Genomic DNA, 27,703 nt, shown 5'->3' on the forward strand with positions numbered 1-27,703 from the left:
GAAAACACTCTTATGTATAAACATAAAAATGGGTGGAAAACGCTATTCCATTTATTGGTCTGTCGTCTTTTTTTCTACACAGATGAATAAAGACTTCTAAAAGGAAAAGCAGTTTCATGAGTTGTCTTTGTGTGTGTGTGTGTGTGTGTGTGTGTGTGTGTGTGTATGGGGGGTTCATTAAATCAGAAACAAAGGATGGAGATATCAAATAATGCACTGGGATGGCTCGAAAAAATAAAAATCAATGGAATGAATGGGAAGTTGAGATTATTAATATGATTTATGACGAGACGGCGTGGACCTCGTTAAATCACACACACTGGATGAATACATCAGCTGCTGCACGCTCCGATTCAATTCAGAAGAATCTGCCAGCTCAAAGCAGATGCGTGTGTTTTTATGCGGCTGTTTGTTAGAATCACATGTTTTTCACCGAGTGGCATTACAACCCGTGTGTGTGGTTTGGCAGTTTGTATGAATGCATTCATGCTCTGTGCTCCCTGTGTATGGGTGAAGACATGCCTTTCATTCTAAGTAAGTGCTAATGCTTGTGTAAGCATGGATCAATATAACGAACGGGGGAGTGTATAAGTGTCTGTCTAAGAGTTACTGCTTGTGCTGGGTGTTTGTGAAGGAGTGAGTCAGGGAGAAATATACTTTACGTAGATAGCAATGTTTTATTGTACAGAGTGTCTGTGTGAGACAGGGAGATAAAGAGAGAGAGTTTAGTTCAAATGAATGCCAACCCAATTGGCAGAAAAAATGTTGGCAAACTATGTTTCTGCAAAACAACAAGTAAGTTAAAACTTCACTTTATGTTTAAATGTTTCTCTTGTCACAACACTGTGCTTATGCTCTGGTTAGGTTAGGGCTAGTAAAACATCACATTTGGACTTAACAAACAGCTGAAAAGGTTTTCTGGGGTCTCTTTGAAAATGTCCAGTGGTGTCACATAGGGGTGTCATGGTATTGAAGATAACCATGATAATTATATGTTGTGTTAATAAAACATCACCTCTTAAATAATGTGTCTGTTTCTTTCATTCTCACTTTGCCGTAGTAGGTAGTGGTGATGCACCTTATAGCTGGTTGCCAAAAAAGTATTGTCACTATTTTTTTAATCTTTTGTATAGTTATGGTTACAGACTTTCTGTCAACCCCTCCTACACTCATATTTTGATTGTAATCTTTTTGCCAAAAACAGACGAATCACACTATAAACAAAGTTAACGGTGCAATGTGTAAGAATTGGTCACAAGTTGGAGCTACATAGGTCACTCCAGACAAATAGGTGCATAACCAGATGAGTCGCTAACTGCTGCTATCTTTAGCTGCCGTTTGTTAGTTAGCTCAGGTAACTGGGCAGCTAGCGGTCAAGGCTTGGAGCTTAGGTGGCATTACGAGCCAGGAGATGACAAGCTAGCTGGTTTGGATGCTAACTTCATTAGATATCTCTGCAACAAACACATAGATGTCTTCGACATGAAAACAAAAAAAAGTATCAAATCCTTTCTTCACATTCTGTTGATAATTGTTCATTGTATTTCTTTTTTATGTTTTAAACCACAATGCTTACATATTGCACCTTTAAAAAAGAATTTGATTTATAACTTTTCTGTTTCTAAATTTTCTTGGGATATCGTTGATATATTGTTAGCATGAATTATTTAGACCACGATAATTGTCTAGTGAAAATCTGATATCGTGTCAGAGATAATGTCACATCTACAAATGTTGAGACGAAGATTTGAACTGCAATCACTGGCTTGGTATCCAACCAAGACTCAGGTAATGAACGCGTATTGTCAATGTGATATGAATTGTCAATATGGCACGAAGCATTCGACATGTACAAATGTGAATGTATCTGTGGTTGGCACAGACATGCACTGCCCACATTTTATCCTGAGACTGTTTATCTTCAGAGTTCATGATTATATGTCTGTGTCATTGTGTGTGCGCCAACGCAAACTGTAAATGTGACGTCTGTGCTCTTAACAACAATGCCCTGAGTTCTCGTCAGTCATTATGGAGGCCTTTCACTGTCACAGTCCATTATCTAGCGTCAAGCCCTCCAGCTTAATTATTCTAACTCACATTACACCCAACAAAAAGATGTATACTCAGAGACTCCAGTGCAGATCTATTGTCTGAAATGATCTCTTGCACTGCAACAAATGGCATCTAAGTGGGTTTTCAGACATGCTTCCATTAAGTTATATCTACTAGTGTGTCATCTCTCTAAAATGAAATTCTCTAGGAGAAAGAAATGTGCTTCAATAATTGACTAAAACATGTTATATGTGGATAAAAGCACAACAGTATCTTCCACTTCAGTGCCATCCCTTTCTATTCATTGTTTTTTGGAATACTTTGCCTCTATTTCTTTAACAAATGAGCTCAACTCATCAATGTGCAATAAAATGGTCGGTTGGATTTTAAAGCCTGTGCTCTGTATTTTCTTCACCACAGTGCTGTTAAGAGTGATGTAAAGCTGCGTCTCACGGCAAAGTGCCTTCCAGTGTTTGCATGCATTACAAGCTCCCGTAGCAAAAGGTCAATGTATTCCTGTTAATGCATACATTTGGTGAAATGTATGCATGCATGCATATATACATATCTGCAACGGAATAATTCCCACACTTCAAAGTTTTTGCACGGTTTGTTTGGATACAAATATTCCTACAGGTTTTCTTTTAATTTCTTTTTAAGTTCACGTTTCCTTTCAGGCTGAAGATTGATCTCCCAGCACTCAAGGGCGCCATGGAGAACGAAATAAACAGATGCAACATACGGAGATGAGGGCTCAGAGACTTACTCTCTTGCAAGGGCACAAAAATAGGTATACTGTAAACATTAAACACACGAACATGCAGTCAGAAGCATCTCAAACACGCATGCACAAATAAAGCACTGCCAATCTTGAAATATCCAAAGACATGTACAGATTTACAAACCTCTAAACCAAAACCTCACCTCGGCTCTGAATCCAACTCAAGAATCAATTTTAAAAGTTACTGTTGTTGTACACGCATCTGTACACCTTTTGAGTCGCAGGGAGACTGACAGTCCCGAAGGACAACCGCAAACACTAACATGTTTCTTCTACCACACACACACACACATACACACACACTGCAGGAAGTCAGTGAGATGCCTCAGAGGTATGAAAAGATCCAACAACAACAACAGAACATTAAGCTGTGCTGGTCTGGGCTCCTCTGTAGCAGTGGATGAAGAGGACATCACTGGAATAAACAAGGCGGAGACGGACTCCCGGGGGATTATAACAACACCAACTGTATGAATTAGGCTGTCTGTCAGAAAGAGAGCCACTTTGGTGACACTGCAAGACGCCTCGAGTGAGATGGGAAGAAAAAAAGGATCTTCCAAAAGAACTTCTGCTGTGACCACGCTGACAGCATGTACAAGAAGATAACCAAATTGCCCTTGTACTGCAATTGTCCTCTACTCAATTGCCCAGCCTTGTGTCTTTTATCTTTTAATTTAGTTTAATTATGAGCCTGCGTACCGATGGATTTTTTTGTTACCTTGCTGTTGGGAATAAGAGCAGCTGAGAGTGAGGTAAATTAAAAGCATTCATAACCTCAAGTACTCTTTGTGCTATTTACCCCATTATCTGTCCTGTACTGACGTTAAGTGAATAAGTAATGGATTCCTTTTCTCCACATGATGAACTATCAGGCATGCCGTTTCATCTCCTGCCTACATGTGCAAACTGTGAAGTGAAACATCTCTGGCTGAGGATCGCTTCAGGCCGTGGGCTCCTGCTGGACGGGGTCTTCCAGAGCTCTCAGCCTTCACTCTTGGTCGGCTCACTGCCCACCTCTCCAGGGCTACACTCTGGACAGCACAGAGACCTCGGCACTTGTAGTTATGGCAACTTGTGATTTCTCTGGAGTACTGACTCTCTGCTTTCCTCCAGCAGAGGCAGACGCACTGCAGCCAAAAAAATAAATGAATTCCAGGAGCACAGTAAATTATTCATTACATAGTCGAAAATGCCACAGAGTGGACAGTCATCATATCACACGCACAATGTGCGGCCTGTTCAATGCCGAACAATTCAATCTCTGCTTTTTCATCCGAAATACATCGGCATCGCAAAATAGTGGATTCACAGCGTTAATCAGAAGAGTGATCTAATGTAAATTAACGAGAAAGTTATTACTGACTTAAACTGCAAAATGTTGCAAGTAAATCTTTATTTTCAATTTCTTTTTCTTGTTTTTGTTTTGGCAACTACATTGTTAGTTAAGTAACACTTGCTAAAACGACAATGAACAACAATTTTAAGAATTAAAGTATATGTTTGTGACCAGTTCTTTAGGCCTAGACATGGGTGTGGAAGTCAGATTGACACCTTGTTCGTTTTTGTCTCTTCACTGGTTTTGCAGCTAATGAATAAAAACAGAAAGAGCGGCAGCCTTTCTCCATCACACTGTAAGAACACAACACCAGGATATTTAACAATATATCAACTCTAATGTTTCGGGAAAATCGTTAAGATACTCTTTCACTATACACAACGACCGCAGTGCAAAGATTAACAACACACACATGCGTAGACATAATTGGCTCACTCATGCATGCGCAGGCCACAAACCCATCACATGCTGTCTGATGGTGCAGAAGACTCAGAAAGTAAAGGGTGTAATAAATCGTTTCACTGCTCGACATTACTGTGATTGAGTTGTCCTCTGTATCCCGACGCATCTCGGTGTCCTTGACTTTCTTTTCCTTTTTTACGAAAGACAAATCCAACGCTACCGCAGTTTTCTTTTAGTTAACTTGATAAACATCAGGAACCAAAGTAGGGATGAATACTCTTAATTTTTAATCACTTGAGTGTGCTTGTTTCGAAAGTGATTTGATCAAAAATGTCCTCGTTCATGCACTGAAAAATGTTGCAAAAAGAAAGAAATGGCTGCTTTAATTAGCTGGGATAATTCAAACAAAGTGGGAGAAAGTGAGCAGATTAGCATTTTTAAATCTCACCAAATCCGTGTCTTGGATTATAAAAACTCTTCGCACTTTTGACCTTTTGATCCTCATGCTCCACTTTCAGCAAACATCATATCCTGCGCATTCTGATCCACTGATTGATGAACCCACCTGTCCGTCTGGCTCTAACCGTGGACAACGGCAAAAACAGGAAAAGTGGATAAATAGCTCCTATAAATAGTCCTGTCATTTCCTTAGCTCTGATAATAAAGACGGCAACATGCTCATCGGGCACTACTTCACAACAACGGCTGATAGATTGCAATTACCAGATGGTAATTGTGAGCAGTGTGCAGAGTGGACTTCCTGTACTTTCTCTGTCCGCGTGTGTGATTACATGACAAAGGCGTCGTCTGTGATGAGCACATGTGAGCCGACAGTGAAGGCCCCGTGTTTTCTGCTGGTGGAGTAGAGAGAAGAGGACTCTGGGTTAGATTAAAGCCCACTTTGGAGGTTACACTGATACATCCTTTGTACTTTGTTCACTAAGCTATGATTACAGAGATGAGAGAAAATGGAAGCTTATTGTCAGGCTGTATTATACTTTATTATTCAAATAACACTGCCTACAATGAGGATAATCTTCCCCCGATGTGCTTTTAATTTCCATAACAAATTCTTTCTCTTTCCGTCTCGTGTGTGTCTGCTAAAAATTATTTGCACAGCTGCTTCAGTAAGACATGGTTGGATTCAATGTCTCAAGTCTAAATGAAAAACATCAATCATCAAAGGTTGATAAACTCATTAGAAGAAGCCATTCATCAGGTGATTGTGCGCGCACTTACCGTGCATTTTTTTAATTCTCTTTTTTTTTTTTGGGAGCTGCTTAAGTATTCGACCTGAGCAGCCAAGGAGACGAGGACTTTGGACGCGGAGCCAAAGTCTTAATGCCGGGCTGATTACTTGTCTGGCACTAAAACCAATATTTGAAAAAAGGGCAGGCCGTACACTATTATTGTCATAAGGAACTGGGGATGCAAACGTTATAGCTACACTGAGGAGTGCATTAAGTGAGACGCCACAGATAATTGAACTCTGACCCGCACCAGGAAACACACACAAGTCTGACAGCTGGCTGCTCCACCAACTGCAGATTACTGACACTCTGTCGCAGCCTCAGATTAGCTTTATATAATATCAATAACCCTGGTCACATCTACTCAGCTGCCTTCGCCGTCACATTTCTTAGTGTGCTTGAAACTAAGCGTTTGTTGGATCAGAAATCAATCGCTGATTTTAAGATTATTTTTAGGTGTTTGTGAAGCATTTGTTGGACCGACACCAGTTGACATCTCCGATCTCCTCAGTCTCTATTCCACGTCCCGAGCCATCACATCCTATGATCAGCTTCTCCTCATCATTTCAAACTCACAGTTAAAAGTCTGAAGGTGATCAAGCCTTTTCTATTCCTGTTCCCGGACTGTGGGATAGTTTATTCCTCATTGTCAGGTCCTCCCCTCATCTATCGCCCACAAATTGTAATTGCATTTCTTGAATTCTCTCAATTAGTAATATGATTACATGAATGTTTCAAAGGACCTTCCAACCAGCTTCTTTCTCTGAATTATAGGTGTCCTACATAAACGCAAAGTTATAGCACATTCATCTACTTACTTTCATTAAATATTGTTCAGTTAAGCACACACAGTATGTAATGTTTTTCGAATGCTGATCTATAAATACATTCTTGGCTTGACTTCCCCTTGTTGGAATCGGGAAGGACTGCAGACAATCTGACACTTCGTGTGGCGACTGGCCAGGTGTGTGGAGGTGTTAATGTGATGCAGGTTTTGAACTTGTCTCTCAAGCCCTTTTTTTTCAGGCTTCAAACAACTACTACAGTCATTTTTTGTGTGTACAGCTCGGCTCTGTGGATGACTCTGGGGTTAGAAAGTCTGAAAGTGTTTGTTGTTATTCTCACTTGGTCAATTCATCGTACACAAACAACAAGGTCACAGAATAGACAGCGAGTTCTTGTCACAGTCAGACTGAATTACACCAGAGACGGTTAAGAAATGAAACAGTGCTTTTAAGAGTCATTTCGTGTATCTGTATCACCTGGGTTTTACCAGAAGACCAGCAGCAGGTTCTGAGTCTATTCATTCCAAGAGGAGAAGGAAACATGAGCAGATGTTATCTTCGAAGCTGTTCTCGTCACAAGCCACTTGTCTTGATTCTGACACTAAAATGGCTATTTTCAGACTTTCAAATCAGGAGAAAATTATCTTTGATTGAGACCTGGCAATCACTGTTGCAAAATCCGGAGATGGAGATCTAGATCGAGCTAGCAGATACAAATCTCCTCCCTCAAATAGAGGCTCTGAGGACAGGGGATGTCGTTCACTGTACAAATTGTAAAGCCCACTGGGGCAATGTGATTGTGACTTTGAGCTATACAAATAAGATTAATTGGACATGATACAAACAAGCAGCAAAAAAGTTGTTAAAAACTTTACATTTTTGAAACATGAATCTTCATTTTGATGACATACAACACAACGTGCAACATGGCGAAACTGGTACACTGCATTGAACCCATCCTGAGGAAGCAGTGAGCAGCTGAGGCACGGCTCCCAGGGACCAAATCAAAGCCAGTACGCTGGTCATGGGCACTGACTGGAAAATTACCTACTGTACATGTTTTGATGCTGGGGAAAGCCAAAGGAAACCCACGCAAGCACGGAGAGAACATTCAGATTACACACAGGGACCTAGTCCACATAGGAGACCGGACGTGTCTACCATTTTAAACTATTGCCTTGACTTGTAATGTTTCATCTTTTTAATACAGAACACATTCGATTGCACTACTCTCAGTCAGCCCGACATCAAAACTCACCAAAGAGTTGTTATTTCTTTAATTCTACTAACTGAAACCTGCATAAATCTCCTCCATGCTTGAGGCCATTTTTTTTCTGTTGCCATTTTTCATTGAAAAAGCTTTCTCATGGATCCAACGAGGAAAATCTGGCATCAGAGGCACTAAAACATTTACTGAGCAAAACAATGGGCAAAGATTAAGAGGTCTGCAGCCTGATCGATCGTTCGGAGCAGATGTACATTTTTTTAAACGTGGCTGGACAGTAAAACCTTGTTCAGTTTGGGTTCACTGAAACCTTGCTCTAAACCAGGCTTTAGAAATAGGTCACATTCCCTTTGATAATCTTTCCTGTAACCAAAAACAGAACAAAAAGACTAAACTAGGACCTAGTTTAGTCTTTTTGTTCTGTTTTTGGTCCACCATTAGAGGATCCTCTCCCAGCCTACCAGGAGTCACAAAGCTGCACAACAGACCGACAACAGACCAACACGTTTGAACGCAGCACTTGACTTGATGACAGAAGCTCTGATGGGCCAAGTGCTGATGATCAAGCTGACTCCTTTTCTCTTTAACTCCCTCGTTCGCTCCATCTCTTTCCATCTCCCACATCGGCCCAATCAGGCTAATGAGGCTCGCACTTCCTGCATCCCTTCCTGCTCGCTAAAGTGGCGATTGATTGGAGGGGTGGGAAAGCTTTTAACAAGGGAGGGGTGGGAGAGAAATAATTAGCACGAATGAGCTTTTCTGCAAACTCCTTCAGTTTGTCTTTTCTTCTTTCCGTTTATTTACTGACCCGGACAACATTAGGGATTAACTCTCCAAGGGGGACGTTAACTTCTCAATGTCAGGGTGTAAATCAATGTCTCGCTCCTCTCAGGTCACAGCCCCGCGATGATGTCTAAATGGAAATGGTGAAGAAAAGAAGGGGGAAGGGAGAGGACAAAACTCTGGAGATGAACCATAAAGCGCTGTAGCTTTTCTTCCATCTTCCCACTTAAATTGAGACACAAACTGGAAATCAGAGCATCCCGCGGAAACTCGGGGCAGTGGACCTTGAAAGCTCAAAATTTCAGTACACAGAGAGCATTAACGTCGCTGCCCAAATGACCAGTAAAGTGGTCTTTCTGACAGTTGTACCGTAATTAAGTTGGACAGATCTGGACTGGAAAAAGTAGAGCAGCAGCACTGGCTAAATTCACGCTGCAGCCAATTCACAAAGCCACTTCAGCCTCTAAACTTCGCCCATGGCAAAGACACAAATACAAGAGGACAGAGTGGGCTTAACAACGCAACTTCAGGGCAGTGGTGGCGAAAGCCATGCGACACAAACATCTAGATTTCAGATTGGACAAAACGAGGGTCAGAAGCGTGTTCACAAACCTCAGAAAAGTAGAGAAAAGACTGCAGCTGAACATAAAACAAAATGTCAGTCACAAACACAGTTTAAAGCGACTTTTCAAGGGAATTTGAAGCACACACCCCGATTCCTCAGAGTGTCTGCGCTTAGATCAGCTAAACCCTCAAAGACATGAAATACGCCTACGGCCTTTCATTTATTTCACCATCAAAAATGAGGCACTTCAAGAGGGCGTGGACGAGCAATTCTCTATTCATTTGATATGTATTTTTAAATCATAAGGAGGATTAAGAGAAAATCCTCAAAAAAAAAAAAAAAAAGAAACAGAGAATTTACTATTGCTTAGATGTGAGCTTTCTCCAGAAGCATCATGAATGACTCCTGGGTGACAGACTGTTCTATTGGCAATCAATATTTTTATTCAATTACTTATCTCACATTAACAGGTCTTCAAAGAAACATTTTGTGATTTTATACATCATCCACCCAGTCTTCAATACAGAGAGACAATAATATATCTAAGCACATTTATTGTGTTTACAGTGATTTTAAGGTTCTCAGATGCATTCCTCACTGCTGTCTGGGGCTGTGAATCAAAGATGACACCCAGTGGTTCTCCACTAACGTTTCTATCCATTTCGACACGTTTACAAGCATCGGTTGGAGCCTAAAGGGCATGTTCTAGTGAATTAATCTTTTATTCAAACTACTGAAAATTATGCTCAAACTATTCTGATAATACATTAATCATGTGCGTTATTTTTCAGTGGCGAGGGTGTCTTGAATTTCTTTGGGGTTTGAACTGTTATTGCAGATAAAACCGTTAATTTCCTCACCTTTCCTCCTTTGTCCTCAGCTCTTTCCTTTGTCCCCCAGTCGCCTGATCCTTACCTGGCCCCCATTCCACCAGTCAGCTCATTCTATATAAAGGTCACTTACTATTAAGTCCCACTAAGTACTATTTTAAGGGAAACTGCACTTTCAAAACTGTAGGCTGCTTTACATTTCAGAACTAAATGTTGTTCACTGTGTCTTTGCTTCAGTACATTTATGTGACAGTAGTCTTTGAAAATGATTTCACATACAAACAAAATGATCCACTCAAAATGCCACAGTGCTGTAGATTAAAATACTCAACATTATATATCATATAAGTAATTAAATAAGGCTTCGCCTCACCTAGCAACAACATGTAAATGTTGAATCAGTAATCATTATAATTATATGTTGCATGTTAATATACAGTGTTTCCTCTGTAATTGTTCTGTAGCAGGGGATCATTTTTGCCATTTGTTCCACGTCCATCCCTGCTGGTCTCTGGTGTGGTCTGTGGTCTCGCTAATATTGTTCATACAGCACCATGGAAGGGGGCATTCTGCTGCACTCCAAGTACTTTCACTTTGATATTTTGAAGGTGCAACATGTAAGAATGTGCTGCAAGACGTGCTGATCAAATATGAACCACAATAGTTCTTTGTCTAGTTCTTCCCCATTAAATGGAACACCATATTGTTTTATTAAAAAGCCATAATCAAGCACCACCCATCTCATCAGTCATGAGTGGTTACTGGGCTGATGCGGCGCAGTGCATTCTGGGTGTCGCAGGTTTTCTACCTTTTAAGGCAAAAGGGAATACGACAGCCCTGTTTCCTCTGTTTTCTCACCAACGCTCAGCTGCTGATTGATGTCATGCACAGTTTAAAGCTTAAGCTCCCTCCGCTCAGAGGTCCATTGTGTTGCTGAAGACACCCGGTTAAACTGGTCAACAAATCCATCGCCACAGGTCTTTGTTTAATGTCTTGTCTGCAGTTTTGTTGATTGTGTTTGTTGTTGTCTGGTTTTCTCAGTAGATTAGTGACTAAACGTTTGGCTGTAAAGTCCTGTTTTTTTTAAATCTTACATTCAGTCCCAAAATCAATTTCCGATTCTGCTTATGCTTATCTAAATCACATGTAATTATTCCCCCACTTTCCCCTGATTAACAAGAGGTTATATTGGTGCTATCAGGCAGACTTTGAGATCATATTGCTGGTCAAGTGATTAAGTTTTATTAATGGCATATTAATATCAACATTTGACCTATAATTTCCCCGACAGTAAAATGAGCTTTCATTCAATAAAGTGTGGCAATCCTACAATAACAACTTTTATGGGATTTTGTACACCAAATCCTGTTTGCACCAAAAAAAACAACAACAGGTTGGCACACTGCTCGACGCTCTCTGTAATTTTGTCCCGGTTTAGTAGCTCATACAGCGGAGAGGTGGTCAGAGCAGGGTGAAGTTTTGACAGCATATCATATTTACTCTGAAACTGAAGCAGCATCAGCAATGCCAATTTGCCTCTGTAAGTGCTTGTGCGTACAGACAGCTGACGGGCGTATAGTGAGAATGTGTCCATTAGCGATGCTTCACAAAACACAAAGTCAACGCAGAGGGAATACTGCTATAGGAACTGGAGCTAAGGAGTTACTACGGTGGGAGAAACAGTGCAGTTCATGTGGGATCTGTAACTTCTTCAAGGCAGCAGCACATGAACCAAGTTCCATTTTTGGAGTAAACAATTCATCTCTAACTAAATTACCTTTCAGAGGGTAAGGAAGGTCAGCACAGAAAATGAGAGATTTGTTCTTTTCTTTAATTTAAGCATCAGAACAGACGCACATAAACACAATCAGGCCCATTGTACAGTATCTGTTTTGAGGATTTCTTCGAGCTTACACACGCATGTAAAACATTTGTCTGCGATAGCAAACTTGGTGTGACATTTTGCATCTTGTAATATGAGCCTGTCCTAAGAGGAGCTGACAAGAGCTCTAGGGTAAATGTATGGTGACTGCAGCGCAGAGAGAGGAGAGAGAGCACACACACCGTGGGGCCTGTGGGACCTCGACAGCACAAGAGGTCCCTGTTCTGGGCTTTCCATCACCTCCTCTGACCCCTGTTACTACCTGGGAGGCAGGGTGGATTCACAACAACATGCCTCTGCTGATTAAAACAATGAGATGAGATGATGAAAAAGGCACTGGGGGGAATAAATGAAGACATTAAAGGAGACCTATTATTTTCCTTTCATTCAGTATTTGATACAGGTTCATGAAAGTTAAAAAGGTCACAGGGTCACACACCAACAGATGCTTCTCTCTCCCACAGGAAATACTGCTCCTGAAACACCTGGTTAGTAGCCCCGCCTTTTATTCTGTGTGACTTTGCAACATCACATGATATCACATGGTCACACAGGAGAGTAATTCATGTACAGCAGCTAGTTTCGCAAGTAAGAACTGCTCTTGTTCTTAGCAGTGCAAGCTCAGGCATGTATGAGCTGACCAATCAGAGCCAGCCTGGGTATTCGAGGGGGGGTTAAGACGCTGCAGCACTGGACAACATGAGAAAGCTGATGTGTTTTTATAGCACTGAAGAATGTAAATCTATTCTAGTAAAAATATAAAATATGAACCTGGAAATAAGCAGAATTTGTGTACTTACAACCACATGCTACAGTTGGATACTACTTGATTATCCTTTAATAACTGCTACATGTTGTACATACTGACAACAAACAGACTATAAAAAGCTTAAGCACTGGAGAGCAGAGCAGATACTGTGGCATTCAAAGTAGGCCTGTGACAAAATCACTTAATCCTTGGCCTGATGCTGGAAAATCCCTTCTAAAGTGGTTAAGCATGCATAGATTCCCACTATAGTATGTCCTTTATTACTCCAGTCAAATGAAGAAAAAAAAATGCAGCTAAGGTGAAATCTGAGAAATAATTTCAGCCATTCTGAAGCAATTTACAACAACAAGCCAGGCCTGACAATCTTCCATAGACACTCGAGCAGAATGCTGAACGCAGGGATGTCTGCCAGGACTGATTTTGGCGCTAAGCACGGCGCTAAGCCCCATTGACAAAGCCAGCTAAGAATCAGTGAAGCCTTACAGAAGGAGTGTGATGCTGTGCCACTGTAGAGTAATGCTCTTGTAAGGGGCTCTACCTGCAGAGCCAAGAGTTCACCTGTTTTATCCTCTTAAAATCACCCAACAGGATCACTGAGCACATCCCTCTCACCTTCCTCCTGCAGCTGTAGTCGATGTCCTGCTGCCTGTCTGTCTGTCTGCCCGTCTGACTCCACTCATCCATGCCTTCCCTGCACCCCAGTCCCGTCATCCTCTATAACCCCCACGCTCCACAACCTGCGGTCATCATCAACCACGGACTTCTCTGGAATCAATAAAAGATGCTCCACCGCTGGGATGAATTTATATTGCACCCAATGGAAGCATCCAAGCTTAAGAAACACTAACGTTCAATTATTGATGCTTACCCAACGCATCCATCTTCATACAGTGGATTGTAATAATGTGACATTAAGTTGATATTCAGAGGTTTCTGCTGCATTAATGTGCTCAGTTGACTATGACTTACATATATTTTTTAAGGAAAACTTTAAAACATTTATTTGTTTCAGATCAGTCTGCCTTTGTATTTTACATTTTAACACTCTGATAACCATGTCAGGCTTTTCCCACAATGCTGTGTAGCCGAGGCGTGCCGTCTGGCATGAAACAGAATCCATATTTGACAATTAATTATATAGTCTATGATATCAAAAAATACTGTAACTAGAATTAAGTCTTCGTGGATGTATGTCTCCGCACCAAAGTCAAGTTGCAGATGACATCATTTCATAACGCTTAAGTAGTTAAAACTTAAAATGACTGGAATATAAATTAGTAGGTATAATTCTCCCTGAAATGAAGGATATCACTATGTAGACACGTTTCATTCGAGTACATAAATTCCTGTGAGATACATAGAGACTATTTTTAGCACAGGCACAGATAGAAAGCATCATTACAAGATGCAACAACAATCATCTTTATCTCAATATCAGCTAAAGCGATGATCTTGTGCTGGACTGCTGCCGTCTATTCGTGTGTACGTTTATTGAAAGTAATTAAAAACAAGGTCAAATTCCTTGTACTCTATGTGTTTGTATGTCTGGCCAGTAAATCTGATTCTGATAGAACACAAAGAGGCTACAAATTGGAAAAACTGAATGCTTCACACACATTTTCAAAATGTGGAAAATCTATACAATCAGCACAGTTTCATGGTGGGCGCCCAAGGTTGGTGTCACCAGTTCACCCAAGCTTAGTTAGAGGCCTGTATAAAGTGTTTCTGCAGAACATTATGATTTCACAATGAAGTCAACCTTTGACCTTTTGGATATGAAATGTCATTACCTAATTACACTGCAGTGACACCTTCATTTTCATTGTTCTGTCTAACCAACAGTTGGACATTGAAATACATTCAATTCACAGATACGTGTGAAAAAGAAATTAAGTTATTCCTCACAGAGAACGTTTTGCATTTGCGCTTGAAAATCCCCCAAAACCATCAGTCATCAGACAGGTGCCAATCAAAGGGGCTGTGTGTTATTGGTTTACGTTAACAGACTCCATTTCTAATCTAACGTTAGCTACTGTTGCTCTCTGTTAGTGTAGCTGAGAGACACACTGAGACACAGAGAGGTGCTTAAAAAAGTGCATAAAGTCCTTCATAAAGAAATCCGCAGTCCAGCAGCATTAAACAACTTCCACAAGCTCGTATATGCAACTGACAGAGATGAAGAAGTTCTCATTTTTCACGTAACGCTACAATCCGCTTGCATACGGCCAATTAAAAAGTGATTATTACACGTTTACCCCTTTAATTGCTGTTAACTGACAAATAAATTAATTGTCCCAGCCCTTAAAGAATACACAGCAGAAATAAAACATTCAAGCTGCAATTAATGCTTTTTTGGCCACTTCGGAGCAGCAGAAACATCAACAAATTATCACCTTTTGAGTTGTCGCAAACTTAATAGCAAACAGATGCTCAATTACACATCAAGCTGTTTCATGTATCTGAATATCTTTTCTACGTAGCGAAGTAAAAACAAAATTCTCATTCATCCTGAGGCATGTCGCCTGATGAATGTAAGTCCACTGTCCGCTCTCTTTCAGCTCTGTTATGGTCTCTACAACCACCTGAGGGAAATATCTGCTAAATGTTTCAGTATGTTCACACCAGCTCGTCTCTTACTGTCTGGCCGTGCTGCGCAGGTAGTGTACGCCGGGGCTTTTAGAGCTTATTCAGAGGAAACAGCTGCCTGCTGTAAACAACACTACGAGAAGCTGTGAGAGTGAACCAGACCAGTAAAGTCAGGCGGCTGAACTCAATGTAAAGCTCCGTAAAGCCGAGCGGAGCTGCAGATCCAGGTGATAATTCTCTGTTGTCTCATCACTAAGGAGATGCACCTTTAACACTGTCACATTGTTTTCACAGTCGTCTGACACATTGTTATTATAAAGATATAGATTTAACCTTCGGGGAAAAAAGAGCAGGCGTACTACTTCACAAAACCAAGGCCATATTTTTAATGAGTGTGGTTATTGTTTGGCTGTCATCTGCTACCTACATTGATCATGAGAGCAGGTTAGATCATACATAGTTGATGGGCAGAGATGTAACTGGCAATTATTTTGATATTGATTAATTCTGTAAGTCATTTTTCAATAGATGATTGAAATGGTGATTATCTGGTTACAGCTCCTCCAATGTCAAGTGAAGTCAGTTTTTTTTTTAGATTCTTTTAGGTTCAAAATCACAAATCACAATGCCGCACAGGCTTTACAATCTGTACAGCGTGCGAGGTCCTCTGTCCTTGGATCCTCAATTTGCTGTTTCCTCTTTTTTTATTTTACTGTTAACTGAATTTCATTACCATGGAACTGCTGGGCTGGGCATTTTTTTTTTTACTATTTTCCAGTATTTTACAGACAAGAGCAAGAAAACAATTAGCAGATGAATCAATAATGAATATAATTGTGAGAGACAGAGTCCTGATGTTTTTATGTGAAAACTGCATATGAAAAATGTGGTGTTGTCTTAGATTCAAGGACAAGACATTTAAATGTCTTGACGCATTCACTCCAGCAGTTGTTCCACTAAAACAACTGAAGCGAGGCAGCGAGGTAACGTCACTTGACAACTCCAGCACCAGGAGTGACCAACGAGGCAGTCATTAAACATCTGTCAAGCAGTCAAGAGATACCGTGCCATTAAAATACTGCGTTATAGGCTGCTGAGCCCGAGAAGACAGTCTGAAAAAGGAAAAATAGTCAAACAGTCGCAAAACTAACTGCTTGACAGGAGTGTGTGAAAATGTCACTGAAAAACAGATGGAAGAAATGTTATTTATTTATGCTTACTTCATTTAACCTAAATTGGGAATACACATCTTTTGTTTTTGAACTTGTCACTCTGAAGTAATGACTTATATTGGTCCCGTATAAGTCTTGGACGTCAAGTTCGATTTACATCACAAAGGAAGCGTGTCCGCTGCAACCAAAACAGGAAGAGGCATTGTTTTCACCGCTCGCTATCCCCAGGTAATGGTGGAACGTTGAAGGAGGAGGCGATGAAGGCGAAGAGGGTGAGTGATACAAGCCGAGGTATTCATTTGATGGAGAGCGGCAGTGTTGTGTCAAAGGCTGTTTGTCCACTGATGTTTTTCCCCATACCACCACAACTTCAGATGGTTGTTTTTACTAGATCAGTCTGTAACAAAACCTGCATATTTATTTATACAGCAGGGTGTTTTTGTCATAGCAGTGAGATTGGGGTTTCTAGGATTCTAAGAGTTTTCTTTGGACAGTAGCCAGTCTGATAGCGGCAGCCACGTTGCTATCCCTGTCTATAAAACAAACCCGAAACACCAGGAGGGAGGGAACGTTGTCTACTTCCTGTCCCCTTTAAGCAGCTAAATTGAAAAATGTCAATCCTCTCCTTTATCTAATTGATTTACTGTATTCCATGTTTACTTTAATGTGACACACATTTGCAGTATTCCCCACTTTTATCATAGGGGTGCTCTCCAATTTCTACATAATGTTGCTTTAATCAGACATTATCCAGGCTGAAGTTTAACTGATAATCACCAGTAACATACAAGCTGAAGTTGGTTTAAAGGTCCAGTGTGTAGCTGACCACCCCTGGCCTCAACCTTTCCTATACAGTGGCCGCTTAAAATGTCTTAAGCCAGTGTTCAATGGCCTCTGTGGAAGAAGACTACCGCTGTCTGTGGATATAAAGGTTTTACTGTAAAGATAACGGAAACAAAACGATTCTCAGTTTCAGGTGATGAGATTAATGAAAACATAATGATGAATATGAGATTAGATTTCTGCCCTGCATCCGCCAAAATCCTACACACTGGACCTTTTATAGTTAATTTTGACCAGCTGGAAACCTTGTTTCATTCAAACTGCTTCTAACGGGCTTATTCTTTGCTCAGAATAAGATTAATTTCATGCCTGTATTCATTTATAAATATGAATAAGATAGACATATGTTTCCGTTTAGCACTTGCTATGAATGATCAGAAGTACATTCTTTTGTCATTTGTCCTTGAGCTGAGTCAGGCTCTGACCTCTGTATCAACTAGACATCCTCCCCCACAACTTCTATTATCATTCCTGATGAGTGGAGCTTCGGGCTTTGATCGGCTTTTCTCAAGTTCATTCTGTGGATATAAGAAACTTTTTTTTTTAGTCTGCTATGAGTCATAACCTGCTTGTTGAAGAAATGCTTATCCTTCTTACTCACGTATTGTACTGTGTTGCTGGTCGTTGCAACTCTGAGGAAAACGGAAAACAATCCACCTCTCTGTGCGACAGAAATGACCCCACTTGGAGTCATGAGGAGGGAAAAGGTCTGTTACCACTTACTTCACTCCATGAAAAGATTGATTTACTGTATTTATGGTTTACCTGATATTGTCACCTGACTTTGAGCTGAGTCTGCCTCTGACCATTTACTATCGACTACACATCCAAACCTTTATTATCATTCCTGATTAGTTGAGCTCCAGGCTTTGATCAGCATCTCAAGTTAATTCTGAAGAAACCACACAGCTTTTCAAATCAGCTATTAGACACATCCAGCTCTTTTGTTAGCGCAACTTTCAGATTCCTCTGAAGAAATGCTTGTCCTTCTGACTCACGTTCTGTCCTGTGTTGCTGGAAGTTGCTGCTCTGAGGAAAACGAAAAAAGCAATTGAGTTGTCTTTGTGAAAGCAGCGCCAACAATGGTGCCAATTTTGAACCGCTAGGAGGGACAGTCATCTGTTTCCACTTAATCCACTCAATAAAAATGTGAATCCTTTACTGTATTTTAGGTTTACTTGATAATGTCACTTGCCTTTGAGCTGAGTCTGCCTCTGACCTTTGTGTGGACCACACATCCAAACTTTTATTATCATTCCTGATGAGTGGAGCTGCAAGCTTTGATCAGCATCTCAAGTTAATTCTTAGAAAACTGCACAGGTTTTCAAGTCTGCTATTTGGCTATCTGGCTTGTTTATTCCAGACTTCTCTAAAGAAATCCATGTCCTTTTCAACTGACATGTTCCTTTTTAAATCCCTACGTCACAATGACGCCACACTGATGATAACAGGATATTAATTAGTTGAGGGTGTACCCTTCACCTGCCTCATGACTTTCTGACCTCTGTCCCTCCCTGTCTGTCAGCAAACTGCTATCCATCCCCTCATCAGTCCATCCGGGCTTTCTTTCTAGGTTTCTTATCTGTAAAGAAGTTACAGTATAGTCCACAGACACCTCTCTCTCTCTCTCTCAACCCGTCTGTCACCTGCAGGCCACGGAAACTATTGGCTCTAATCTTGTATCTCTCAGCTGTTGCCACGGTGAGTGGGTCTCCAGCTCCAACCAACAGCTTTATCTCTGACCTGCAGAGGCAAACCTGGGAGACCCTATCTCATGCAGACGCTCACATGCAAAAGTACAGCACACACATTCACAGAGCCACATTCATGTGTGCTGCTTTTTTTTCCAGGCACAAGCAGGTGCGGCCGAGCCCGCTCACGTGTACACATGCAGGAATACATACATGTAGCCCTGTCAATACTCCTGTGTGCAAAGGCGAGATGCACTCACACTCTCGCACGGACTCTCAGCAAGCAGGAATTGTCATGATGATGAGTGGCTCAGCTCTAAAGACTCAGATAGGACCAGAATATTCTTTATCACTTGACGGTGCACGGCTTAATTTTAGGGACAGTCTTTTATAGTCCAGCCTGAAAGATTTATCAGCCGACCCTGCTGCTGCATTTACTCTCACACGCCGAGTTAGCTCCACTGAAAACAACGGACATTACTGATAAAAAAAAAAAATGCTGAAAGAACTTCGATGTCCACTCTTTAAATCTTTTTAAACGAAATTCCAATTCCGTGCTGCAAAATAGATAGGCCGCAGCAAAATGGCATTTCGAGTCAAACAGGATCAACACCCAACAGCTCCAAGTAAGTGCTGGAATGGAAATGAGGAATAAAACTTTTGCGGCTGAAAACGCAGCTCAGTAGAGCTAAGCAAATTTGCATTTAATCAATTTGAAAAAGGGTTTTAATGCAAAGTTAGCTGCCGAGGCCTCGTTCTCCACACACACACATTCGCACACATGCACACACTCCGAGAACTCATCACTCCAACGACATTTCATTGTGCAATCCATCTTAATCAGCTAGCCCATCAGAGACAATATATCCTCCCCTCCATCTCTCTCCTTCTCTGGACGGAGTGATTGAGGGGTGTAAAGAGGAGGATGTTTCTGCCCGCCGTCTCCTCCCCCCCATATTCTCCCCCCTCCTCCTCCTCCTCCTCCTCCTCCTCACCAGGACGGCTCTTAAGTGCTTGTGGGTTTTTATGTTTGTAGTGTTTTATAGGAGTGGGCAGGAGCCAGGGGCCGTAAAAGTGTGGAGGAAGGAGGGGGGGAGGTGGAGGAGGAGGAGGAGAAAAGAAGGAGAAGGAGGAGGAATGGAGAGTTACTGTAAATCCAATCTTTATTGAGAGCGACACAAACGACAAACAGCGGCCGCCCCGGCCTCCCTGCATCAGCCTGCGTACATGATCAATCAGTGCTGACCAAGGGAAGGAGAGATGGAGGAAGGAAGGAAGGAAGGAAGGAGCATGTTACATCCACCTGTTAACTCCCAGGTTCTTGTCACCTGCATGTAACCACACGTGTTTCTTCATGCATGCGTGTGTGTTTGTGTGTGTGTGTCTGCAGTCAATTGCTAACCACCAGCCAGGCCTGAGAGCTCCCCTCCAAACCTTCCCACCAGTCTGCCAGTATAGCGTATAATTGGCCACAGTTGGCTTCAATTGAATGTTTGCAGTGTTCGGGGCTAAATGATTCTTCAAGGCCTTTCAGAGCAGCCAGAAAAAAAAGAAGAAAAAAACCCCACAACACTCCCCTCCACATGTTAAAAACCACATGCACTGGTTTGGCTGCTTTCTAATGCTGATGCTTTGCTGTTGAGATCTGCAACAGGAGAATAATTATGCCGGCAATTTTCTAAACGAGAGTAACTAACTGTCTGTTCCGTAATTGTCCTCGTGTCCCTCGACGTCTGCACGCTGCTTTCTTTTATTTCAACGCCATATCTCTTTAAGTGCGGCTGACATCACTCAGAGCTGCTTAGTCAATCAGTTAGTCATCGGATGAAAAGGTCAGCCACTTAGTCGACAAAATGACCACAGAGGCGGTCAGCTGGCCAGCCAGTCAGCCAGTCCAGAAAAGGATGATCAGGCTATGCTGCCCAAAACCCCTTTGTGAGTATCCTGTACCTGCTTGTTGCCATGGCAATGCAGTCCGAGACTTAAATACTAGCCCGTGTCCCCTCCCTTCCTTTCTTTTATCCTCTTCTTTTCACTCCTCCATTCTCTCCCCTCGCCTTTTTTGTCAGTCAGAGCGTTGACTCTCTCCGTCCCTCAGTCATGTTTCCTCTGGCACTGTTGTGTTTTCTTCCGTCTCCCCCCCTCACCTTGCCTCGTCCTCTCTGCTAAATGACACTTTACTAGCTGTTTCGTCTTGTTAATTCCACACTACTTTGCATCGTGCGACTCTGTAAAAGCTCCAGTAAAACACGCACCCGGACGCAAAGTCGCCTCTACAGACACACAGAGACAAATTACAATTACTTGCTGTGTACACACACAGATAATTACTTAAGCATTTGTAGGCAGATGCACGCGCGAATGCTTGCGAGCACACACACAAGTCATAACGCCATAAATGAGAGTCAACGATCAACATATTCACAGGATGCTGGCACAGCTTACACCTGCTGACAGTCAGCTGCCAATAGAGATCTATCATTCTCTGCTAAAGCCTCATCATCAAGCATCATTTAGGCATGCTGGCCTGCCTCGCTCTCCCCTGACACACTGTCTGTGCCAAGACACAGATTAAATTTCCCCCAAATGCACAAACAGCCTTGCGGGAAAAGGTCTTCAGCAGTTGAACTGGCTTTGGGCTCCATCTAATGGTCACTATAAAGACTCTAATCCTAGTTGTGAGTGCTGGGAAACAACAACAACAACAGGCGTGAGCAAATGTTAACCCTGTCTGAAAAATACCTTTATGAGATTTGGTATTAGCTTTTCTGTTTATTCAGCCCGGTGATGATGACTCAGATTACAGTTTGTGGAACTCATTTTGTATCTGATCACTATCACATTGGTCTGCCTATGGAAAGCCCACAAATGTAGCAAATAAACATGTATTGATATTTTCATTATTGTTCAGCTAAGCTCAATTTTTTCTTACCTGCATGGCATTTTTTCCTTTTTTTCACCGAGTAAAAAACATTTTTCACCAGAAACACATTTAATTTGAGTAAGCTCACATTTTGACAAACAAAACAAAGGCGTAAGAAAATTGTTGAAAAAAGAAAGGATGCCCGTAAAAAAATATCTTGATGAGTGAAGGTTATTGAAGCTGAAGGCTGGAGAGACATTTTTAAGAAACTAACAATGATTATTCCTTTCTGTTCTCTCTCTCTTGTATTGTTTCCATATAATCATATAATGGCTGTGTTGGGCCTGTTGTTAGGTAAGGTTGTGATAACACAAAGGTGTTTGTATCAGGATGTACTAGTTTAATTTTGTATTTTGTATTGTTGCAGTGCTGGTTTTTGTGTATTCTTTCTCAGTCGGTTCTCTGGTGACTTATATCATCAAGACATGGCAACTCAACGGCAAAACATATTAATCAATATGCATAACAATAGCCACCAGTAACAATTTTGATAATCAATTCATCATTATCAATTGTTTGAACAAAGCAGAATTGGCTACTACTCTTTTTTTCTGTTGTGGAGACTGTATTTTATATTGTTACAAATGAATTATCTTTTGGTTTAGGAGTGTCAGGAGGACATGTAACTTGATTAGACAGATGTATAACAAAGCGATTAGTCAGAAAATAATCATGAGGTTAACTTATAATGACAATAATCAACAGCTTCAGCACTAGTTAAGCTCCAGTCAATGCACCACATCAGAGGTTTGTTTGGTTGTTGTAACAGACGCGTGTCTTCAAAACACACGGCAGGTGGACGCTACATAAACAAGACAAGACATGTGTGACCTTTAACAAAACAAAACTACTTCTGTATACATGAAGGATGTTCAAACCAGTTACCGGCGTGTTACCAACTAATTACAGTTGCTGTGTTCACTGACAGCTGATTTTCCCTATTTTTTTTTACCAATTACTGCCTTCGCAAAAGACCAGCTAACAGCAAATCAAAGGAGTTGCTACTGGCCTTCAAATGGCGCATTAGTTTAACTCCGGCTATTTTACATAGTTCCATTTCAAAGCAGTCTGTCCATTATCCGCTCAGTACTGGGACTTCACATAATCGCTTGCTGGGCTTTCGGGTTACGTTGCCTCCTTTTGAAGTGTCAAAGGAGACAGTGAGCAATCCTCCTGATTCTAAAACCTTTTGTTGTTCTCGTATTTGAACGCGCTGTATGTTCACGTCTCTAAAGGAGACTTAGCAGTTTGTGTGAAACCATAATAAAGCCTGTAGCTGTCCCTCCCACACACAGAGGAAACATCATACCCGTAATCACAGCACAAACCGCCTTCACAGGTGTTTTCTGCTAAGTTTATGTACAGCATATGCACGTCGCTGCTTTAACAGACTCGGGGCTGCACTTCATTTTAGCACACAGATTTTTTTTTATCCATAATCCTCCTTTATGTTTCCCACTGTTTGGCTTCCTGCTTTATATTGTTCTTGTGCATGAGTTGCTTTTTTTTCCCACTGAATACTTTAATTGCACGTAAAGAAAATACAGTGAAATGTTTTATTCAACATATCATGTATGAAAACAGCTCATCAGTGACCACCTAACCAACACACTGACCCGACTACAAACAAACACTCGTCGCTCGTTTACACACACATACCTGCATTGACGATAGCATCTATCTCCAGTTTGGTGATGTCACCGCTGTAGAGGGAAATCTTCTGGTCCAGTTTTTCATTCCTCTGGTAGCGAGTTTGCCCAGATCCACCTGAAAATTAGACAGACACATGCAGAACATTCAGTGTCATGATTTAAGTACCTGATCAGTTTGCATAATAATTAAGTCTTGGTGGTTTGTTTCTATACTAGAGATGTTAACGGTTAATCAGGAATTGATAAATCACCGTTAAGTATTAATCAGTTTAAAAATGTATTAACCACCAATCAGAGATCAACACAAAGAACACTTACTTAACAAATATATATCAAGATGAGAAAAAAAATGGTGTTTTTAATCAAAATACAAGTAATTCGTAATATAGAAAAAAACAAAAAGATATTGGAAACAAACCTCAATATGAGTTGGATTTTCTTTGGACAGTTGCTGAATGGCGACAGACGGAAGCTAAGCAATTAAAATGAGCTAATTGTTGTGTGTCATTTATAGTAATTATAATAATTTGGGAGTAACATCGTTAATGATGTCTGATTGGCTACTGGTTCACACAAGAGGTGGCTTCAAAATTCTCCTTTTTACTTAGAAGGCTTTAAATGGACTCGTTCCCTCATATATATTTACAGCCTGATCTCTCACAATTAGAACTGTGTTGGTAGTCAGGCCTTTGCCCACTGTGCTCCTCTTTTCTGGAATCATCTAACACTGCACATTTGAGAGGCAAGCTCTGTTGGCACTTTGAATTACAGACCGAAAAACACATTGTTTTCTCTTGTCACTATGACTGGGAACCCAAATCACTTACTGTTTTACCTTGATGAAAACAGGCTAGCTACCCTGTCACATTAACATTACTGTATGTGTGTGAGTGAGTGCATGTGTAATGTGTGTGTACCTCTGCATGTTTTCTTTTCTGCTGTATGTATGTATGTTTGTAAAATGTACTTCCCGTAGTTATATTTGAAGTTGAAATGCTCTAAGTGTGCAAATTATCTAAACTGATTTAACCCACAACAGGGTGAAACTAGTCAAAGAGATCATGTCTTTGGACCTCAACACCACGACCACCCGACCCTGAATGAACTTGACAGTGATTGTGATTGATGTTGGGAGTCTGACCTGCAGTGGGAGTCCACACCGGGATGTCGTCCAGTGGCACGGAGCTGGAAGTCCTGTAGTACTGACGCCTGTCCTTCACAGACAAAGACAGCAAGAAGTCTGAGAGATGATGGAGAGAGAGAACAGGCTGTGAATAATCTGTTTAGATTGACTTGAAAGAAACATTTTTGTTAAAGTTTCGGAACACAGGAACAAGGTATCTTCAGGTTGCCAGCCTGAAGAAAACTACATTTAATGAAGTTTAGGTCAAAAAATCTCCTTAAGAAACTCATGAACAGTAAAATTTCTACTGTGAGATTTGTGTATTTCAAGTTTGTTCAAGTAGAGATTTACATAATAAAGACAGCAACATTCTGTGTTAAGCCAATAAATCACTTGATCAACTGATTATGATTACTGATTTTATTTGTATTTATTCATTTATCCAGTTTATTTCTCAGGGACTGAGCATAACTACCAACATTACTGCAAGTATGCCAAACAGAAATCATGATGGAAGGCATGTCGTTTTCAGTAAAAGCGCGACAAAGACATGGGCAGCAACAAAATCAGAGCAAATTACAGAGCAAGAAAAAACAAACAATACAACGAGCCAACACAACAGAGCAAAAGACAAAAGTTACAGAACAGCTTTGCAAAAAATGACAGAAGCAAGGGCAGAAAAGTGCAAAAACAAACTGTCAGCAACAGGGTAAAAGTGAATACTGACAGACTGCCATATGATGACAAGAACCTAAGCTAATGTTGACAGGTTTATAAGCCATGTTTCTAGTCAAAACTTCCCAAATTCTATAATTTACTTTTTGTATTCTACAGTCTCAAATTAAAGGTGCACTGTGTAATTTGGGGGAAGGCATTCGGATTGGTCTGTTTTTTAATGCCAATAAACAAACTACCTCTGTTTTTCTGACTGAATAAACTGAGTAAGAAAAACTGATCTTAAAGGACAACACAACTTGATACTGTTGTACTTAGTTTATACTTGGCGGACCCTGCCACCTTCCTAGCTTGAAAACAGTGTTCTGGGGACCTTATATGTTGACTAACCGTACATAAGACATCACTTTTGGGATAGGTAGTTGATTGTAATGATCATTAGCTGCAGTCCAAATGTATGTATGCATGTTCTATATCATACATATTCTGTTTTACATCATGTTTTCGAATGCTATTGTGTATATATCATATAGTTAATGGTATGCTAACTGTGATTTGACATTACAGACGACAACATTACAACTATTTTAAGGTCTAGTATGTCTGTATGAATGTATTTGTGTTGCTGCTTTGTTGTGATGATTGTTTGATTTGACCAGTATCCATTTTAAAAGCACACAGGCTCCCTAACTGACAGCCGGACAGGTGTTTGTAGCCATGTAACGGCTCACAGGCTTCTCCTCCGTTTATTGATAAAGCACAGTGCAGGGCGGCTGCTGTCACGTTACATTAAACTCCTCTGGGCCTCTGTTGCACAGTCTCACCCTTGGTCTCCTTCCAGCCTCCCTCATCGGAGTTCAGGTTAACTTTGAGGGCCATGGCGGTGAGGGCTCCCGTGTGGAGAGACTGGACCAGCGCGACTGTGCCCACTCCGAGGGCGGCACCGAGGGCGACTTTACCCAGCCAGCCTCTCCTCCCCCTGGGTGAGGAGGCACCGTTCCCCTGGGTGGACTTCCAAAATGCTGCTGTCGCTGTTGTTGAGAACTTCTCGGCTCTGGCGGCACCGTTAATATGGCCGCGGACAGGACTTGTTGCTGGCTTCCCCCCGAGCTGGCGGCTCCCACTAGTTATAATGTGTTTGAACTTGACACCCGGGAAGGTAGCACGGATACTGGACACAGGGCCGGTGCACAGAGGGGCTCTGATGTATGAAAATAGAGCTGATATTTGCAGTGCCATGCCTGAGTGACGCCGAGGGGACTAAACAGATCGTGCTGCAGCAACTCAAATGTCACCGAGTCAGCCACGCCGTGGTTCGGTTTCGTTTTGGACTAGAAGCACACACCTCTATCATTAAACGCTCTCATGTGCCATATTTGTTTTGGACGATGACGTGTGGAATGTACCATTTACAAGGGGTGCTACGTGACTGCTGCTGAACGACGACAGGCTTTTTAAAGTTTAGATAGTTCCTAATATGGTGTAAATTACCGGCGTATTTACTTAACTTTATCACTAATGAGAAGGATATGTTGCGGTGTTACCAGCGTTTCTACGTTTCAGTCTCAACTCTGAGTGTAAACCCCCACTGAGATGACATGGGGAAGCCGAAGCGAATGACCACCAGCTTACGCATCCTTCAGGACTGTCGGAAATATTAGAATTAAAAAATGAAGGCACACCGGCCGAACAAAAATACTACTGGACTAAATGTTTATTTATTTATTTATTTACATAGTTAGTTAGCGATGTATGGATATTAAAGTGCTTCTCTTGATTGTTTGTTCTGTAACACATCAGAATTTTTATTTTGTGTTTTTATGACACATGTGATTTGACCTTTTTGCATATCCATGCACACGCATATATGCACCAGTATCCCTAACTAATGTTGAGGTCATTTTTAAATGCCACAATATGCTAGTGGGCTAAATATAGCCAGCTAGTGGGGAGATAAAACATAAGCCATCTGTAGTAAACAGGACATGTGTGGGAAAATATATAAAACCAAGCATTTTACAGCACTAATTGATATACCATACAGTAGGCTTATTAGCACACACTGTAGAAAAAAGCCCCACCGAAGGCTGCATAACTGTGGTAGCCCCTAGCTGTTTGTAGGCCTACATCTGATTGTGTGGAAAAATGTGGCCATACATGTAGATCAAGGGCATTCAGATCACCATTTAAAGGTAGAATTATTTTCCCCAGATGAAACTAGTGGAAGTTGATCTGGACTTGTAACAGTGACACAAGCTTTGTGCCTTTTTGTTTTAATTGAGCCAAATAATTATCTATTACTATTATGTTGTAAATCCTTAAACCTGCTGCCATCTTTAGAGGGATATTATCAATTTGTTGGCTCTCATTGCTTTATA

General features: G+C 41.2%; 1 protein-coding gene and 1 long non-coding RNA gene across 3 annotated transcripts in view; one reads left to right on the top strand and one right to left on the bottom strand.

Moving 5' to 3' along the window:
• Window positions 1-26,718, bottom strand: part of macrod1 (mono-ADP ribosylhydrolase 1) — a 136,986-nt gene extending 110,268 nt beyond the window's left edge. The window contains exons 1-3 of one of the 2 annotated variants that reach the window (XM_030395996.1): window positions 26,150-26,718; window positions 24,669-24,767; window positions 23,535-23,642 (exon numbers count right to left, since the gene is read on the bottom strand). In XM_030395996.1, the coding sequence (XP_030251856.1) occupies window positions 23,535-23,642; window positions 24,669-24,767; window positions 26,150-26,564 (622 nt within the window). In that variant the 5' untranslated portion in view covers window positions 26,565-26,718. The remainder of the gene's footprint in view (window positions 1-23,534; window positions 23,643-24,668; window positions 24,768-26,149) is intronic. The other variant, XM_030395995.1, reaches the window with a different exon arrangement.
• On the top strand, window positions 20,771-25,055 carry LOC115568588 (uncharacterized). Its single transcript, XR_003981428.1, has 2 exons — window positions 20,771-20,887; window positions 24,567-25,055. It is a non-coding gene; the product is annotated as an uncharacterized LOC115568588 (long non-coding RNA).
• Window positions 26,719-27,703: the final 985 nt, after the last annotated feature.

This window comes from Sparus aurata, chromosome 18 (assembly GCF_900880675.1).
Source record: "Sparus aurata chromosome 18, fSpaAur1.1, whole genome shotgun sequence".
NCBI classification, from domain to species: Eukaryota; Metazoa; Chordata; class Actinopteri; order Spariformes; family Sparidae; genus Sparus; species Sparus aurata.